At 31.9% G+C, this 15243-nt stretch overlaps 2 protein-coding genes across 3 annotated transcripts; both read left to right on the forward strand.

Moving 5' to 3' along the window:
* Positions 1-8434: 8434 nt before the first annotated feature.
* Positions 8435-14858, forward strand: LOC108196590 (probable inactive receptor-like protein kinase At3g56050). 2 transcript variants are annotated; one of them, XM_017363935.2, is made up of 10 exons: positions 8448-8894; positions 9122-9260; positions 10404-10475; positions 10595-10732; positions 10817-10930; positions 11284-11726; positions 11862-12052; positions 12138-12270; positions 12429-13014; positions 14236-14858. In XM_017363935.2, exons 1-9 carry the CDS (start codon positions 8786-8788, stop codon positions 12995-12997), a joined length of 1908 nt encoding a protein of 635 aa, XP_017219424.1. In that variant the 5' UTR covers positions 8448-8785; the 3' UTR covers positions 12998-13014; positions 14236-14858. The 2 variants fall into 2 exon arrangements, with proteins under 2 accessions (XP_017219423.1, XP_017219424.1); XM_017363934.2 differs by lacking the exon at positions 14236-14858 and having other exon boundaries at positions 8435-8894; positions 12429-13233.
* On the forward strand, positions 14246-14764 carry LOC108194768 (non-classical arabinogalactan protein 30). Its single transcript, XM_017361706.1, has one exon. The coding sequence runs from the start codon at positions 14246-14248 to the stop codon at positions 14762-14764; it is 519 nt and encodes a 172-aa protein (XP_017217195.1).
* Positions 14859-15243: the final 385 nt, after the last annotated feature.

The raw sequence follows: 15243 nt of genomic DNA on the forward strand, positions 1-15243 counted from the left end.
ATTTGAAAAAGTTTAACCGTGAGAAACTATCAAGGAAATGAGCGGATAATTAATATATATTCTTATTCTTAATCTATAAGTGTTAGAAGTCCATCTCGAAAAGTCCTAAGTGCTTGATAAATTAGATCGAAGCCCATTTAGACAAAAGCTTATATATTGAAACTATTGATACCAAAATCTGTTTCTCAATATACTCTCCTCTAAAACGTGTCTCTTCTTCTCTTCTCTTCGGCCCCCAAAAAGACGTCCGGGTAACAACTCTCTCTCGCATCGGTGGTCAACGACGGTCAACGGCTGAGTACTTTTTTCTAATTTTCTGTTGGATGACGATCAATTGAACAATCGATCGATTCTCTAGCCGATCTCCTTTCTCGTCACAATTCCGTTTCGATGGTGATTTTTGGATTTTATTTTAAAATCGGTAATATCTTTTCTTTTATTTTTTAAATCAAATCCTCTCCGTCTCTTTAAAAGGTACGTCTTTTCCTATGTTTGTTGTGTGTTTTTCGCTTGTTTTGTTGGCTTTTGTATTTTATTATGATTGTAGATGTACATTATTGCATGTTTGTTTCCCTTATCTTCTGATATAGAAGTTGTATAGGGTTTTTTCGGTGATCAAATTCATTTGTAACTTCGTTGGAACTTGTTCGGATTAGGTTGTGAATTTTGTTGAGTGTAGTAGTCTATATTTTTCTAACTTGATTTATCCTAGCCGGATTTGATGTGGTTGTCGGTCACAATATTAGTCGAAAACGAGGTGTGTTTTAGTTTTTATGTGTTCTTTGTGTTCTTCGTAGTTCTTGATTTGTTGATGTGTTTCGTGTGTGTTTGATCTTCTACATTATAAATTTTAGTTTTCAAAATTGTTTTTAGCTGCATGTACGAATAAATTATTGATTTTTATGATTTGAATATGTATTATTTTAATTATGGTATAAATTTATATATTGTGCATGTATATATGTTAGTGTGCAATAATTTTGGGTAGGAAGGAATTAAATACTTCAGTTATACATAAGGAATTAAATTTCATGTAAATGCGATTTATATTTACCCAAATTAGGGATTAATTGATTCCATTCATGTTTTTTGAAAAATTGTGTGTTTGGTAAGTGTTTATGTGCATTTATTTCGCTTAATTGGCTTATTAAATTTGTTAATTTATTAATATTTATGAATATTTATTGGGTGCCATAATTGATGGCTTTTATTAGGTCTTGATAACGTTCAAGAAGTTTGTACCAATTTTGGTGGCCATAATTGGTGGCATATATTTTTGGACCAATATTGGTTGGCATGATTATCGTCCTATTGTCCTAAATGAATATTTTGCGATTAATTTTGTTCTTGGATTAATAATTTGATTGTATTAATTCTTATACTTTGTGATGTTATGATAACCCTTTTATTGACTAGTTGGATAATTAAATAATTAATTTACGTTGATTGGGATATAAATATGATTTAATTTGTAATTTCCATCTTTTCCTAACAAAAAACTTAAAATTTTGTTTATGTATTTTTGTTCCCACAAGAAAATATTAATATGTATTACGATTTCTTTATATTGCGTGTCTAACCAAAGTTCTTACTTTGGTTAGACATTATCACTTTTCATATTTGTATCGTATTTTTATTAGTTCTAAAATTTTTATTTTTGAATAAGTTGTTATATTATTATATTTATTTTTGTCAGGATTTATATGTCATAATTGGGTTTATTTTCCCCAAATACTTTTTTTCTTTAATTTATCATTCTTATGTTTGTTTTTGCTTGGTTTGTTTTTCAGGATCTTGGAGGGAGACCTTACGGGTTTTCTTATCAGACTTTAAAGTCTTATTATCTAAACGTCCGGAGATATCTTTGCGTATCTTTCGGTTAGATGATAAACTTTATTGGATGAAAGTAATCCCTGATGCGGCTATTGTATCTATGATACAACTCATCTACGAGTATGTAGATCCTGACAAAAAAAAAAAAAAAAAAAGAAACTATTGATACCGCGTCTCAAGGGTCTGTACCGGACGTTGTGTTCCAACAACCTCACCCTAATTTTGAAGTTACTGATAACAGCTCACCCTAATTTTGAAGCTATTGATACTGCGTCTCGAGCTCTATACGAGACGTGTTTCAACATCCTCATTATAGTTTCGAAACTACTTGTACCGCGTGTCGAGAATCTGTACAAAACATTTGTGATATATGCCTTAACTTCATTGACATGACCAACTTATACATAAACCTGCCATTAAAAATGAGACTGTTAAGATGAGTTTAAAATAAGTGCTTCTTGATTAAAATAAAAAATTGAAGTAAAAATTCAGAGCAAATTAAGACTTATAAGTGATTATAGTATTTGGAAGAAGTAGAAATTCCGAGAGAAAAACTAACATTTATAACTTCTTTTTACACAAATTTGTCAAAAAAATAGAAGCCAAACTCCGAAGTACTCCTCGCCGGTCCCAACTCCCAAACAGGCACAATAACTTCGCGCGACTGCTTATTTTTCTCAAATAATTTAGTTGACACAATAACTTGGTAACGTGGAGGGGTCATCTTCCAACTCCTCTCTGAAAGCAAGATTTAACTTGAAAGAAATTCATTTGACTTTGGCATGACAAATTTATAATTTGATTTATGAGATTGTGACATTCCTGTTAGTGAATGATTTGGCAGAATTTTATGTGGACAGAATCATTTTATTCCATACAGAATTGCCTATCTGTATCTCATTAGCTTTGTTATAACATGGCCGACAAAACGGGCTCATTTTGTCTTTTGTCAATTTTTTTGCTAAATCCTTTTTGTCATTTTTAAGTACTGCGTGATTGTCATTTTCATATAAATATTTTGCGTATTACAGAAACTAATTTATATATTATTACTGATGAATTATTATTTTCATATAATATTTTGTGTATTAAATTTATAAATTATTATTGGCTTTTAATATTTTTAATTTATTGATGTATCAAATTAAAAATTTTAAAATACAAACACCTATTTATAAACCTTTTTCTCATTTATTCATTAACGCAGAGAGCACTTGTAGTGCTAGTTAAAAACAATATTTAGCGTCGGTTAAAAGACGTAACGAATACCGAGATACTATATGTATAATCTATAGCATCAATAATTAGACAACGTAGTATGACTTTAAGAGTCGGTTAATGTGATTTTATTATAAATTATTAATAGATTTTAAGTGTCATTTAAACATAATATGATTTTAATCGTTCGTTAAACAACAAACACAAAAGAGTTATGATCGACGCAATAGGGTAAACAACAATATTGGTTCTTATGAATGCCTGAAGTATAGAGTGTTTAAGAATATCTATAGCGTCGGTTGTTGAATGCTGACACGTATAATCGTGTCTACAGGTCACGCGTAGGATTTTAAAATTTAATGTCGGCATTTTAAAATGCTGACACTATTATGGTTAGGTTTTCTGCATCACAATTTTAATCGATGCTTTTACTTGTAATAAAATGAAAAATAAATTTTCCAATCTCGTTTATATTTTTATGTTTCATTTACATATTCTTAGTGACCTATACCAACCAAGCCAATAATCAACCAACACAAAACTCCTAAACTTGAATCATAAACACAATTGAGAAATTATATTATAATTTTAATATTTAGAGTACATAATAGTAACACAAAAAAAATTAATTTTTAGTTAAAAGACAACCAAATCATGCGAATTCTGTTTGGTTTGGTCCAAATTTTTTGAAAATTTGTTCTATTTAGTCCGGTCCTTAAAAAAATATTTTGATCCGACCGAATAGATCAAATAGTCGAAACAATATATAATATAAATAAATAAATATTATATCTTGTAACTTATAATAATAATGTTTAATTTATAAATTCATTAGGTAAAGGGGTGATGACTAATAAATGTTAATTTTTAAATAATTTATGAATTTTAGTTTTGTTTATAAAATATTTTTTTTTTAAAAAAATTTGGTTATTTCGGTATTGAGATGAATTGATTCGATTCGATTCGATCTAGTGCAGAATCATAACCGAATGCTCACCCCAATCATAGTAATATAATAATAATTTTATACAGGTTAGACACAATGCAAACTGGAGTTACCGCAACTCGCAAGCAGGTGCAGTTTCATCTTCAGAATACATTTTGAAGTTTAATTGTCACAGAGATTAGTGAATGCGACCCGATCTGATGGGTGATGTCCACATAGTACCCCGTAACAGTACCGCAGTTTAAGTTTATTCATTCCATAACAGTACAGCCGTATGTCTATAATGAGCAATGACCACCCCGGCTTAATTCCGAGCGAGCATCAATTCCAATAAATGCGTATTAAAGTTGCTTTTTTTGTTAATTAATGAAAACAAATGAAATTTAGAAATAATTCAGTCACAAATTTTATTATTTGATATCAATTAGGTCAAAAATTTGAAAGTAAAATATATAGAAAACAAACAAATAGTAACACTTAAAAACATTGTTCTAAAAATTTTTGAGTCGACAAAGTAGTCCCGATTAATTTCCTCCCGATTTGATTTTTAAAATTCAATCAACTCATTATAATTTTTTAAAATAATATATTATGAATTAGATTAAATTAATATATTTAATCTTATTATAATATTATTTTAATCCAATTAATTTTTTAATAATTTTTAAGTATATAGTTAGTCTTTAATTACCAATTTTATCAATTACTCATAATTTTTGTTTTTAACGATCAGAACTTAGAGCAACCCCAATGGTGTTACCTATTTTGAAACCCTAAAATATAATAAAATAATGATTACTTAAAATATTGGTAAGCAAAAACTTGTTTTCCTCCCACGGTATTCCCCATAATAATCCCTATATTTGAAAAAATATAATATTTTATTAGAACTTTTACTATGTTGGGGTAGATAAAAAAGGGAGGAAAAATGAAAATGAAAGAAAATGGGAGAGGAAGATGAGGTGGAAAAAAATAGGGGTTTACTTTTCTATCTCCTAAAGAAGGAGTTTTGTTTTCTCTCACTTAAAAATTTTAGGTAAAGAGAGGATGGTTGGAGTGAAGAATTTTGCTTTAACCCTTATTTTTATTCACGTAAGCTCATTATTATATACTTATATATAATAAGCGTAAAGGAGATAATTTGGTCGCATGGTCCTCTGGTCCAGAAGCTTATCATCCGTTGGATCTTATATTGAATAAATAAGCACCGTTAGATTGGAAAAAAATTAAATTCTGTTCTAGAAGGCAACTGATATCAACTTGCATGTTTATAATTCCTTATCTGAATTCAAAACAAATTCTGTCTTTCACATGTATATGATTTTTTCTAATCCTAAATAAATATTTCCTAGCAGTTTTATTCGTAGAATCATATAAATCTTACCGTCACAATTTTTTTATAATATATTTTAAAATTAATAAGCCGGATCAATGTGAGGAACAAATACAAATTTTTTTTCTTAATCCAAAATAGATTCTACTATCTTACTGCATATTTATGATTCCTTTTCTTAATTCAAAACAAATTATGTTTATCAATTTTAATTTAGAACCATATAAATTTTTTGAAAAATATTTAAATCACATTATAATAATTTTAATATAAAATACATTTATTAATATAATCTAATAGGAGTTGGCATAACGTATTTCACTCAAAATATATTAAAATTTGATAGATAGAATTTGATACTTTGGCATGATACATACGAGAAAAAGAATTGCTTGATTAAAATAATTTATTTGAAACCATTAATGGCTGTAATGATGTATTTACCAAAGTTCTAACTTACAAACAAATCATAATTTCGAATTTTATTTTATTGAAAATTTTAATTTATTATTTATAAATTAAATTTTTTCACACCATTTAAAATATATTTAAAAAGTTTATAAATAATTAAAAAGCTCTCGTGCCTTGCACGAGCTATAAGCTAGTAAGTAACAAGTAAGGGAGATGTTCTCTTGGAGTTGCTCTTAGAAGTCAGAACTCGTCTGAAGCGCACCTTTGTTTGGAATTTCTTGGCTGTCATTTTCACTTTCAAACTCATTGCGCCAGCCGGCCAGCAGCAATTCACGAAACCAGCCACCCGCTCCTTCGTACATACAGTAGAAAAGTAAAATTACAGTAAGAGTTACTCCGTCCTTTCCATTTATTTATTTATTTATTTTATTATTTGATACACACTTCAACATTATTATTATTTGATACGCACTTCAACATTATTATAGAATGTAATTTTACTCGTGTTATCACATATGGTATTAGAATCAACTCTTAAAAGTTTAATTCATCAAGTTCCGGGAGTGGGGACACGAAGGTGGTGTTTGGTAAACGTTTATAAGTTCGGCTTCTGGGCTTATAAGTTGGAAGCACTTATTTGTACCATTTGTGTAAAAAATCGAGAAGCACTTAAAAGAAGTTAGGAATGCTAGTTTTTGTTTCAGGACTTCTACTTATTTCCCAAACAATTTAATCACTTATAAGTCTTAACTTGCTTCTGACTTCTAATTCACTTTTTTATTTTAAGCAAAAAGTATTTATTTTAAACTCACCCAAACGGCCCCGAAGACTGGTGGTATAATCCTACAATGGAGAGAGTCCGAAGGTGGAGATACGAAATTAGCATGAATTATCCCACAATCTAAGTGCTTGTTTGGTATCATGCGGGAAGTAATTTCCCATAGAATCTTGAACTTCCCATCTTTTCTAAATACCGGGTAAGTACTGTAAAATTGTTTGGTTGGCAGGATAATATACTTCCTGTATATTGTTTGTTTTCTTGTATGTTTAACTTCCAACCTATTATATTTTAATAATCATAATATTTTTATTCTAATTAAATGGTAAAAAATATTATCTGACAAAAATAATAATCATAAAAATTATATAAATTTTAAAAATTACTCCAATCTTTTTGGGAATAAAAATAGTCCATACTGAAAACTACACAAAAAAATAATTAATAGAATTTTTTTATTTTATATAAAATTGTATATAAAGTTGTTTAACTAATTAATTATTCAAACTTATTCGTGATTCTGTATTAGATTTTTATACTTTTAAAATTTTGACAAAAAATATTGTTAAAACATATTTTCTCAATATTTTTTTATTAAATTCAAAGAATATATTTTATATTCTTAATGAAGAAATATAATTCAACAATAATATTTTGAGTTAAATATGATGATGACAATAATAATAATAATAATAATAATAATAATTTTAATAATTTTAATTTTTATATTTTTCTAAATTTAACTAATTATTATTATTATTATTGTTATTATTATTATTTTAATATATTATTTTAGAGTGGTTTATGTCAATCATATAATACATATGAATTAAATATATCGGAAGTGTGAGTCACAAATTTATCGGAAGTGTGAGCCACCGATTACTTCCTAGGTTTTATGGGTATTAGAACTTCCCAGTGAATTGGACTTCCTGTGTTTATGGTAAACCAAACAACTGAATAGATAATCACTTCCTAAATATTTTAAATACATCACTAATTTCCTGTCAACCAAACGATCCGTTTCGGCTTAACCCGATTTTTGAAAAACTCCTGGATTCGACGTGAGTTGTCACACACCTTTCCACATGATGAGTGGTCCACCGAGGAGAATCTTATTTCGAGAAAATTTTAATATCAACCATATGTTTTTTTTCATTAATGGATATTTTTTCGGAGAAAATATTGTTTTTGAAAAATCTCTTAGAATTTTTTTATTAGGAATTGATGGACAACTTTTCTCAAGAATTATTTTTCAATATTTATATTTATTAAAGCAAGTATATATATATATATATATATATATATAATTGACTAATTAGTTTTAAATCAATAAATTATTAAAGAGACAACAACTTTATGATATCTACATTTATGTTATATATATAATATATAATAATAAATTTATATTAAAAAGCTTCATAGATAGTGATTTTACCAATGTATCAATATTAATATAAAATATTTATTTAAAAATTATAAATAAACATGTAAGTTCTAAAATAATATTATATTCTATTTAAAATTTATTAATATATTTGAAAATATGATAGTTATACTCCCTCCGTCCCCTCAGTTGTTTACATTGAAAGACGGAAACTCAACACGCATTCTAATACTCTCGTAAAATGTAGTTTGATAAATTATTTTAAATTTTTTTTCCTCTGAATAAAAATTTGATTTCTAGACTTTTATGAAAAAAGAAAATTTTAAAATCTAAATATAAAATTATGTTTTATATACGCCGTTAAGTGTTTAAGTGTTGAATAGTGTAAGAAAAGTAAAGAAACGAGTGGACGGAGAGAGTAACTAAATATTTAAAATAATTCAACGATAATGGATAGGGCCCGCAAGATTGCTTGTCTTAACGTTTACTATTCAATTGAATTACTGTATAGTATTTGAATTGTACAATACACATAGAAATGCACATACACTCAACAACCGCATGGACTCTTCAACCTCAGTTATGACATGAAATGAAACCAAACAGAGTCTTTGATTTTTAGGAATCTCTCCCTATTTTGCATCGCCGGCACTTTACCTTAATTTACATCTCCAATCCTAATCCAAATTACCAATATTCCTTATCTTTTATTTTCACTCACACTTTATATTTACACTTCACTGAATATAAGTAAATATAAATTGCTTGTCACATTCCACGAATTGGGGTTTTCAGTGAGTCAACTCGATGGTGTTCTTGATTTTAGTTGGCTGAGTTGGAGAGATCTTAAGTTTTGTTGGGATTTTTATTTTTTTTTTGATGATGGGGTTGTTTGGTTTTCATCAAAATCATAGCTTGGCTGTGCTTATGCTCTTTGCTTGTTTCATGTATCAGAATTTGATCTTGTCTTGCTCACTTAATCAAGAAGGTGTGTATATACCTTATATATTATTTATGTATTATGTTTACTGTATTTGTTGTTTGCTTGTGTGAAAATGTTAAGGAAGCTTTATATGAATAATTGGTGGTTTATTATTGTCTAGAATTGATGATAATGTTTTCTTTTTGTAAAAAGATTGGAACTTTTTGATGAAATTGTTATTTTAGATGATGCGAGTTTAGTGGAAGGAGGATAAAGTATTTGCTCTGTTGCAGGTCTGGCTTTGCTGAAATTTAAGGAGAGAGTGGTGAGTGATCCATTTGGGGCTTTGTTGAATTGGTCTGAAAAAGTTGGGGCTGTTGATCCGTGTTCATGGTCTGGTGTTGAGTGCGCAAATGAAAATGTTGTGGCCTTGTAAGTAAAATTTTTATAAATTGCTGAATTTTGATACGAAACATTGGTGCTGTAATTTGTTGGCTGCATTGCTTTAAGATCTGCACTTATTTGTAAAGCCTACAGGTGGTGTATTTAATTCAGATTTATAGATTTTTACGGGTTAATCGTTAATAATAACATATGTATTGTAATAGATTGTAGTTGATTTTGGTTCCAAACAAAGTCTGGCCGAGTTGATTCAAAATCCTTGTAGAGTGGTTTTAGAGTTTGCTGGATTTATGGACAAATCATCTAAATCTCATAGATTTAGGACAGATTCTAAAAGCATATAAAACAGTAACAAAACCATGGGAATCTAGTTTGTAAAAATCCGTCAGTGTTTGAATTGAATCCCACCAGATTTCAATTAAATAATTTTAAATCCCAATTTAATACACCAGGATTTCAACAATCCACACACACAAAAAAGAATACTATCCTTCGGATTGAGTACATCCCCCCTAATATTGAGCAGGAGAACCTTTTCAAGTTGTGATTTGGTTTTTGCATTTGATGAGCTCTATGTTACTCGGACTCGGGTACGGAGTGTCGGACACGACACATATCCGAGTGTCGGACTTGGGAATTTTGAAAATTGGGGACACGGGGACACTGTCCTATTTTTGGACAGGGGTACAAGGACACATCGGAGTACACTAATAAACAAGTATGATAAGTTAGACAACTTAACAAAAAGGAACAATAGAACTCAAATTAGACATGATTTTGTAGTTGATTTTGGAAATTAGGCGTCTTCTGTACTTTAATCCCATTCTCGCTTTTTTCTTTTTTCTCACATATTTCTTTTGAATTGTAAGTGTGACTCATATTTGATTTTTAAATTGGTCAAAGTGTCCGACACGAAATAAGTGTCGTGTCCGAGTGTCCAAGTGTCCGACACGGGTACGGCAACCTAAATAGAAGAGTCGGAGTAACATAGGATGAGCTTATATGATCTGCTAATATTTATAGTTATTATTTCTAGCCTGTATTTCGTTGCATGAAAAACGTAGATATGTACCTTATGGGTTTTAAAGCAGCCTGTTTTACTATCAAAATTTAATTATGGGCTGAGGTTCCTGCTGGCGTTCCTATAATTGCTAAAGTGTTTTAAATGTGCAGGAACCTGAAGAATCTCCGTCTTGGAGGAACAATAGCACCTGATCTTCGAAACTTGGTTCATCTCAAGTCAATGTAAGGCGATAAAAAAGTACATTTATGGTTATGATACTAGCTGTTTCATGCTACTGTGGCAAGGAAATTATGAGTACTTCCATCAGAAAAGTTGGCTAAATCATGTCATTTTTTCGCAGCATACTACGCAATAATTCATTTTCAGGAACTATTCCCAAAGAGATTAGAGAACTCAACGAGTTGGAGGTTCTGGATTTGGGGTACAATAGATTGAGTGGATTACTTCCATCTGACCTTAATCTTCAACTCTCAGTTCTGTAAGTAAAGATACCTAAACAGCTCGAACTCAACATAATTCACAGCTTCTAAGCTCACATTACCTTCTTTATCAACTGTTGCAGTTTACTAGACAACAATGAGTTTACTGTCATACCCTCTGAAATTGATGAGATAAAGCTGCTTTCTGAATTTAAAAGAAATGGGATACCGCTGTCTAGTAGAAGATTGACCTCATGGTATGTTGGTGCTATGCGTTTATATACCTGCTTTCTGGTTCAATGCAGAAATCTTATGTCCTAACATATATGCATGGCAGAACAATAATCTTGTTGACAGTATTTATCACATCTAGCCTATATAACACGCAGACTGTAGTTGACCTTGTACTAAGCTGGACGTAATTTGTATAAATGACAGTTGACAAAAACTGGTTTCACGTATAGCAAAGTTTTTTTTTACTTTTAGCACTTAGTATTGTATTAACTTTGTTCCTGATTAAACATTAAGTCAGCACCTACCATTTAACCAGGGAAATTTTTTTGCATTTGAAACTTTGCAAGAGCTAATTAGCTGCTTAAATTGGTTTCAGGAAAACTGCTATGGATGGACACATTACTCAAAGAAAGCTGCTTGCCTCTCAGCCTTTTTTTAAGTGGCTTATACCGTCTTTGCCATCAGATTCTCCGTTGGCTTCACCTTCGCCCTCTTTGCAGTCTCCTTTATCTTCGCCTTCACCCTCTCCTGCACCTTCAGCTGTAACAGATACAAGACCGACTTCTCCTAGTGTCTTTGCATCTTCGCCTTCACTTGTGGAATCAGCTGATTCTCCTGCTAAAAGCCCAACTACGTCACATGATAGTTCGAAATCGAATTATCATCGGCACAAATTCTTAATACTCTTTGCAGCTGTAGGGGGTCCTGTGTTTTTGATTCTTCTGGCTATTGTAATATATTTCTGTAGAAGCAAAGTATCCGTTGTTAAACCTTGGGCCACCGGATTAAGTGGGCAGCTGCAGAAAGCATTTGTAACTGGTAATTACTATTACTTTCAAATCACTACTGTCTACTCGTGCATTAAAATAAATATCTGCTACTAGGTGCCTGTCTATATCAGACCTTGTATTTTACTTTCGACTACTTATTTATTATTTTGTTGTTAAATCATAGGTGTGCCAAAGCTTAAAAGGGCGGAGCTTAATGCAGCCTGTGAAGATTTTAGCAATGTGATTGGTTCTTCCTCAATGGGAACAGTGTATAAAGGAACACTGTCCAGTGGTGTTGAAATAGCTGTGACTTCTCTTATAGTAGCATCTGCCAATAATTGGCCAAAAAATATGGAATCACAGTTCAGGAAGAAGGCAAGTATGAAACTAGTTTCAAGTAAAAGATCAGTATTACGCTCCATGCTTCTAAACTTTGTAGTTCACTTTTTTGGCATTTCAGATTGATCAACTATCAAAAGTAAATCACAAGAATTTTGTTAACCTTATTGGATATTGTGCGGAAGAGGAGCCCTTCACGAGAATGATGGTTTTTGAGTATGCTCCTAATGGAACATTATTCGAGCACTTGCACAGTAAGTATTCCGACTGCTGCCTTCATATCATCTTGATGAATTATTAAACTGGAAATGTTTCTATGTTTTCAACAAACACACACACACACACACACTTGCACATATTTACTAAAAAAAAAATACATAGTCTAATTCTCTAGATCTTGTTGGTCCTGCAGTAAGTGAAGCAGAGCACTTGGACTGGGGGATGCGGATGAGGATTGCAATGGGTATGGCATACTGCCTTGAGCATATGCACCAACTAAAGCCACCCATGATTCACAAAAATCTGAGCTCTTCAGCTGTAAATCTCAGTGAAGACTATGCAGCGAAAATATCTGATTTTGGTCTTTGGAAAAGATCTGCTGCAGCAACTGAGATGCAATCAAATACAGAATCTAACGTCTATAGCTTTGGTGTCATATTGTTTGAACTGATAACTGGTAAGCTCCCTTATTCGGTGGACAGTTTAGCACTTCAGGATTGGGCCTCAGATTATCTGAGAGGACAACCACCACTTAGAGAGATGGTGGACCCAATTTTGACTTCTTTCAAAGCAGAGCAGCTCGAAAAATTTGATGCAGTAATAAAATGGTGCTGCTGCCCCAACCCAAAACAAAGACCAACAATGCGGGAAGTCACCGTACAACTCAAAGATATAACAGGAATAGGTAATGATGGAGCTGTCCCAAAGCTTTCTCCCCTTTGGTGGGCGGAGCTGGAAATAATGTCAAACGAGTCCATTTAATGGATGAAGTTGATTTTGTAAGTAACGAATATAACCTTTTTTTGCCATGTCCTGTTAACTGGTTTGGTTTCCTTAGAAGAGTTAGCATCTGTACATATTCTTGAAGATAGCGATTTAGCTGGTTAAACTAGTGTGCATTTTTGCTGTTTGAAATTTAGCTATGACAATGGCAAACACAGTAAATAATAATATATTTTGAAGGATTTAGGGATAGCCTCATCCCTACCTTTGACAAAGTTGTCTCATGTGTGTGTGCCTCCCCCCAGTTTGCACTTTTGTTGGTAGTGTAATCTCAAGAGATCTTTGGGTTGATGATACATGTAACAGCCCCCTCAGCTTTTCTCAAGAATCCGAGTGTCGAATTTGGTTTAGTTGTGTACTTGTGTATGCAAGGAGATGAGTTGTCTCAAGTTGAGTCATATACCTAATATACTTGTTTCTGTTACTTGGGATATTTGACCAATGTTACTGGGAGATTGATGTGATACAAATCCGACTCGATTGTTAAGAACATTTCCAAGAGACTCCTAAATAGGTTGTTAAGTCCAAAAATAAGGAGCATGAGACAGAATAGAGAAACACTAAGAGCCTCTTCTCTCACCTCTCATCTTTTTTGAGAGCCACATGGCTCTTAATTAATTTTAAAACAAAATATTCATCCTCTCTTATTTGAATTTGATTTTTTGTCATAAGGGAGTTCATAAAATATAACATTAGGATTGAGTATAAAAAATATTGTTGGAATTCACATTCCTTACAATGTCCTAACTTTCTAGGAGTTTAATATTTTATGTTATATTTTGGAGTCAATTAGGATACTCTCGGAGATGCTCTAAGCATAGCTAACTCGGATGCTCTAAGATGTTTGGAACATTGTATTGCAACTTCACCATTTTCTTTTCTGATTTACTGAAAATTTCCCTGTTATATCTTCAACTAAACAATAGATTTTCCCTAAAAGAACAAAATGTAAAGGAAATTCGGCCGGCCAAAGCCAACAACACTTCCCTCGCTGACAAACCAGTTAACAACTGAAATGACCACAGCTTAACTAGTTGCTACCACGTTCATCACGTAGTCTGATCATGTTCCATTTACAAGCTACTCTAATACACATCATCCTGTTCTGTTATTCCAATTCTAGCGTGTATATATATACAGTACAAGTTCTGTCATTCAACAAGCCAATATATACTTTAGTTAAAGAGCCTCACCTTTTATTTTCTCTCCTTTAACAGCATTGCAAGAATGATCCAACTAGCATTACTCGCCACACTCTTGGTCTCGGCCGCCTTCTCAGACATCTCAGCTTCCAAAGAAATCCAGAATGAATCATCAAAAACCAAAGTCATCGACGTAGTTGTCGAGGGAATGGTGTACTGCCAGAGCTGCAACAAGTTGGGATCATGGTCACTGACAGGAGCCAAGCCCCTATCTGGCGCTAAAGTTGGCGTCATCTGTGAAAACTCCATGAACCGCGTAAGCTATTACAAGACATTTCAGACAGATTCACAAGGCTATTTTTACGCAGAGCTGGATGGATATAAGATGAATCACTCGTTACTGGATCATCCTCTCCAGGCCTGTCATGTGAAACTTATTTCATCTCCTCTTGCAAGCTGCGACGTCCTCACGAATGTTAATTATGGAATCAATGGCGCTTCGCTTCATTATGAAAACAAGAGATTGGTTTATGAGAATATGAAGTATGAAGCTCTGATTTATGCTTCAGCTCCACTGGCTTTCCGTCCAGCTCAGTGCACCTAACACTTGACCATTATCTAAGTTGCAATTCTCTTGATTTAAACGCTAAACTTTGTTATTCTTTCATTGCTTATTTTTCGTAGTTTTTTTGGGCTCCTTTCTTGCTCTTGCGATAGTATGCCTTATTGATCATAACGTTGTTTGCCATCAAACTCCAAGCGAAAACTTATTTGGTGACAACCAAAATTGAGAATCTGCTTGCCTCCCCTCGTGTATCTATGAGAAAATGCTTCATTTGAATACAAAATCCTTATAACATCAATTAAAACATCGCACCTCAATTGTCATTTTATTTTGTACAAAATTTTATACATTAATGATCGGTACCGATATAATAACCATACATATGTACTGAAGCTCATATTAAAAGAATCTCACTATCATATGTAGGGGCGAGGAAAACCGAGCAAAAAACCAAACTGAAAAAAATTGTAACGAACAAAAACCGTAACCGAACCGAACTGACATAACGGTTTGGTAAC

The sequence above is a fragment of the Daucus carota genome, chromosome 7, assembly GCF_001625215.2.
Source record: "Daucus carota subsp. sativus chromosome 7, DH1 v3.0, whole genome shotgun sequence".
NCBI classification, from domain to species: Eukaryota; Viridiplantae; Streptophyta; class Magnoliopsida; order Apiales; family Apiaceae; genus Daucus; species Daucus carota.

What these genes read in the sequence shown, in the direction of transcription:
- LOC108194768 (XM_017361706.1), top strand. Translation starts at nt 14,246, where the DNA reads ATGATCCAACTAGCATTACTCGCCACACTCTTGGTCTCGGCCGCCTTC.
- LOC108196590 (XM_017363934.2), top strand. Translation starts at nt 8,786, where the DNA reads ATGATGGGGTTGTTTGGTTTTCATCAAAATCATAGCTTGGCTGTGCTT. An exon ending in AATCTTCAACTCTCAGTTCT is followed by an intron (nt 10,733 to 10,816) that starts GTAAGTAAAGAT and finishes CAACTGTTGCAG; the next exon opens with TTTACTAGACAACAATGAGT. An exon ending in AATCACAGTTCAGGAAGAAG is followed by an intron (nt 12,053 to 12,137) that starts GCAAGTATGAAA and finishes TTGGCATTTCAG; the next exon opens with ATTGATCAACTATCAAAAGT.